Raw genomic sequence first — 4,090 nt, 5'->3', positions numbered from 1 at the left:
AAACATGTAGCTGAGAAAAATGGCTATTTGGGTCATGTCATTCGCAAAGGCCTCAATGCCTACCTGGAAGGCTCATGGTAAGCTTGGGACCCACGTTAGAGCAAACGTTTTTCTCTGTCAGTCAGTATAGTCTTATGAAATGGAATCTTAAAATGCAACTGAGAAAGCAATTTGCAAGGAAATCACAGCCTCCCAGTAATGATATTCAGAGTATCATGGACTGATTGGCTGTTGATTGGAAAACATAGCATTTCCGTGTTTAATTATACTCAAAAATTTGTTCTCTAGGGGAATTGTTCACACTCATCAAGTTGAGAGAGATACACAAATACATTGATTTCTCTTTCCTTTTAGCTTGCCCCTCTTGGTTTTAGAGTCTAGAGACATCAGAGGGGATCTTAGGTGAGACTCTCTGCCTTTTATTTCCAGGTCCAGAAAGTCCAGAATTTCTGCCTTGTTGCTAGCAAGGAGACAGATCAATGTTTAAGGCTCAGGCTACCTCTTGCATAGATATTTTACTGCATCTGCCATGACTAGGAGCCTGGGATTGCTGGAAGTCACTCACCAGCATCCAGTGGCACAACCAAACAGATGCCTTCCTTCCCAACCTTCTGGTAGAGTTAGCGAATCACATCTTGTTCTTTATGGGATGAGACGTGGCACATGAGGACCCACAAATGCTCCCTGTTTGCTGTTACTCACAGATTTTACAAATCAGAGACCCTTCTCTTAACTTGACTAGTCTTCTTTCTTTTATTTTTTCTGTCAGTTCTAGCATTCCATCTTTGTTTTAACTTGAGTCACATTTTCTTGGCTGGTTTATTGCCTAAATGATCTGGGTATTTCACGAATAACTAAAGAAAGCCCTCGGTCCACTGCCTCAAACACATTAGATAAGACCTAACACTGATCATACTCTGATTTGAACCATAATTAAAAATTCAAGTATAAGTTCAAAAGAATGACATTTTCCTTTTTAGTCCGCGGCTGAACACGCAACCAAGAGATAGCATCTCAATGAGTGAGAATCTTAAATTAGAGAATGTAGGAGAAATGAGGCCAACAAAGAAAGCACCAAATGCAAATTTTTGTTATCATCGTCCTGTGAAAGTTTATTACCTTTCACAGGAAATGTCACAAATGTCACAAAGCACTTTGGCACATTTTAAAAGCTGCTGTGAAGGGCTAGATGGATTAAGATTTCTGTGGCTTGCTCTCTTGGAATACTCAGCTTCAACGTGGTTTTCTGTTTGGTTGCTTTGTTGGTCAGGTGGTGGGGGGGATGGAGAAAGGAGACCTGAAGTGTGTCCTGCACCCTTTGTGAGTTTGGATTCAGTTCAGCAGATGTTACTGAATACCCTTAAATGCAATATACCTGGCCACAAGCTTAAAGAGATGCCTCAAGCAGGGCTTAGGGAAATTTGCTGCCTCATCTTTTCCGCAGGCAGGTTCTCATGTGGCCCCTATTCTGTCCGATCTTTGAGACCTTCGGCTGGTTTTTCCCTCTGTCCAGGAATCTTACCTAACTCCTTACTTCCTTTTGTTCTTCCATGGATCATGATTGCTTTTCACGTGTTGATTGCCCGATGACTTGTATCCAGCTCCCTGTAAACAGGGGTACCCCAATAAGTGTTTAGAAACTACTGATGGAGTGAACTAAGGCAAACAGAGGGAATGATTATATGAGCAGTACGTAAAGCTCATTGGGGATACTAAGGAGGAGAAGATGCCTGGTTTGGGAAGCTTGGGACAGCCTTCATGATAGAAGGAATGGATGATGTGGTTTTGAAGGATGCATGGAATTTCCACTTAGCCGTTCAGGGAACAGCATTTATGGTGTAGGGAACTGCAGGAACAAAAGCAAAGAGATAGGAAAAATCCAAGTGAGTCTACAAAATATTATGCCATGTGGGTAAAACTTGAGCGAGATATATAATGAAACCAAAGAAGTGCTAGCTACTTTATCCAATTTTGAATGGCAGATTGTGCATTTGTGAAGCAGTGGGGAACGATCAATAGTTTTTTTATTTAATTTACGAAGCAGTAGGGAGCCATTGATCATTTTGGAGAGCATAGTGACATGACAGAGGCTGTTTCTAAGATGCTTAATCAAACAGCTGTTTATGGTGAACAGAAGGGAAAGCCTGAAAGGGGAGTTAGTTCAAATCCAGGCAAAAGGAGCTGAGCATTTGAACAGAAGATGTGGCATGAGTCAGTAGAGTGGCTTTTCTGTTCTTTTGTTATGTAGTTATTAATACATATGAGGTGTATATGATCTATACATAAGTTCCAAAGCATGACAATAAAATGAACAGCTGTAAGGCTACATTCTACTTTTAAAAAATTACATGGCCAGTACTGGTGAAGCCCCAGCTGTCCCTCCCAGATTAAATGCCATCCTACTGGTGCCCAGTTCCCAGAAGTAACCATCCGCCTAGCTTCTTGTTGATCTGCCCCTTGCTCTCTTTATACTTTTGCTACATGTGGATATATTCCTAAGCGATGGATTTCGTTTGTCTTATTTCTGACTTTTATATGATTAAAATTGTTTTATATAATACATAATTCTTCAACTGCTTTTTTTTACTTAACATTACGTTCCTAAGGTTCACACATTTTGGCTGGGCACAGTGGCACATGCCTGTAATCCCAGCACTTTGGGAGGCCGAGGCGGTCAGATCACCTGAAGTCAGGAGTTTGAGACCAGCCTGACCAACATGGTAAAACCCTGTCTCTACTAAAATACAAAAATTAGTCAGGCATGATGGTGCACACCTGTAATTTCAGCTACTTGGGAGGCTGAGGCAGGAGAATCACTTGAACCCAGGAGGTAGAGGTTGCAGTGAGCCGAGATCAACCCACTGCACTCCAGCCTTGGCAAAAGAGCAAGACTCCCTCTCAAAAAATAAAAAAATAAAAATAAGATTCGCACATTTTGATGCATGTACCTGTAGGTCATTCATATTCACTGCTGTAATAGACCACAATTTATTTCCCAATTCTCTTGTTAATTAGTTTTGTGTTCTCTTTCATTTTTTTCTTCTTTTTCCTCCTTTCTTTCTTCTTTTCTTTCCTTTCCTTTTTCCTTTCCTTTCCTTTCCATTTTTAAAGAGCAATTCGGCCATGAGTATTTTTTGTGTATCTGCTGGAACACATAATAAGAGTCACTCCAGAATATAAACTTTGGAGTGGTGACTCTGGGTCATAGGGGAACACATTCAACCTTACAAGACAATGTCAGTTGTTTTCCTAAGTGGTTTCATCAATTCAGTCTCTTGCCCATCATATATAAATTTGAATTTCTCCATATCTTTGCCAATCTTGATATGGAAGCTAATTATTTTTAAAGCTATGTCTCAGTCTGGATTTGAGACCTCTTAGTATCAACAGGAAGAAACATTTCATATCTATTTCAATGGGGAGATCTTTGTCAAAATATATTTGGGGCAAAGTGCTTCTATCCATTCCTGCTCTCAAAGCCTTCAAGCTCTCCCTAGGGGTTAAATAGGAGATAGATGTGAGTTGGCCTCTTCACAGCCCAACATGATATTTCTTTGGTACCATCCATTGTGCTGTAATAGAACTAAATCATCCATCAATGTCCTCAGTCCATCCCCTTTTTTTATTTTTGTGTGAGTGAATTTCTTCTGTAAGTTATTTTCAAATTACATGTGTCAGTTTGATGAGCTTGTGCTTTTCTGTGTTGTTCCAAGATTTATATGGGATAGTTTAAAAGAGGAGCATGATTAAGAAAAGGGCTTTTTGCTGTATCAGCATTATACCGAAGATAATGTTGTCACGCCTGAGGCTGTCCTCGGACACTAGAAGGAGTTAGCCAAGGAAAGACCAGCTGTCATGTTTCATTTCTCTCTGCCTTACCGCTACATGTGTTTTATCTGCAAGCTACATGTTTTATTGGCCTTTGTCTTAAATATACCAAAAATACTTAACCCAGGAGGTTAGCCAGATTATAGAGGGCTTGAGGCAAGGCAAGTAAGATACATTAGCTCCAGGTGAAAGAAATTCACCTTTTTGCAGTAGAGCTGAGGTCCTGAATTCCACTGAGACCCCAGGATTTTTTTTTTTTTTT

General features: G+C 40.2%; 1 protein-coding gene across 1 annotated transcript in view; it reads left to right on the top strand.

Moving 5' to 3' along the window:
• SEL1L3 (SEL1L family member 3) overlaps positions 1–4,090 on the top strand; it is a 120,888-nt gene that overhangs the window by 92,271 nt on the left and 24,527 nt on the right. The window contains exon 17 of the mRNA XM_017505099.2: positions 1–77. This exon is cut by the window's left edge and continues 7 nt beyond it. Within this exon, the coding sequence (XP_017360588.1) occupies positions 1–77 (77 nt within the window). The remainder of the gene's footprint in view (positions 78–4,090) is intronic.

The sequence above is a fragment of the Cebus imitator genome, unplaced genomic scaffold (assembly GCF_001604975.1).
Source record: "Cebus imitator isolate Cc_AM_T3 unplaced genomic scaffold, Cebus_imitator-1.0 Scaffold333, whole genome shotgun sequence".
Lineage (NCBI taxonomy): Eukaryota > Metazoa > Chordata > Mammalia > Primates > Cebidae > Cebus > Cebus imitator.
The sequence above is the reverse complement of the archived record's forward strand: the minus strand, read 5'-3'. Positions and strand labels throughout refer to the sequence as shown.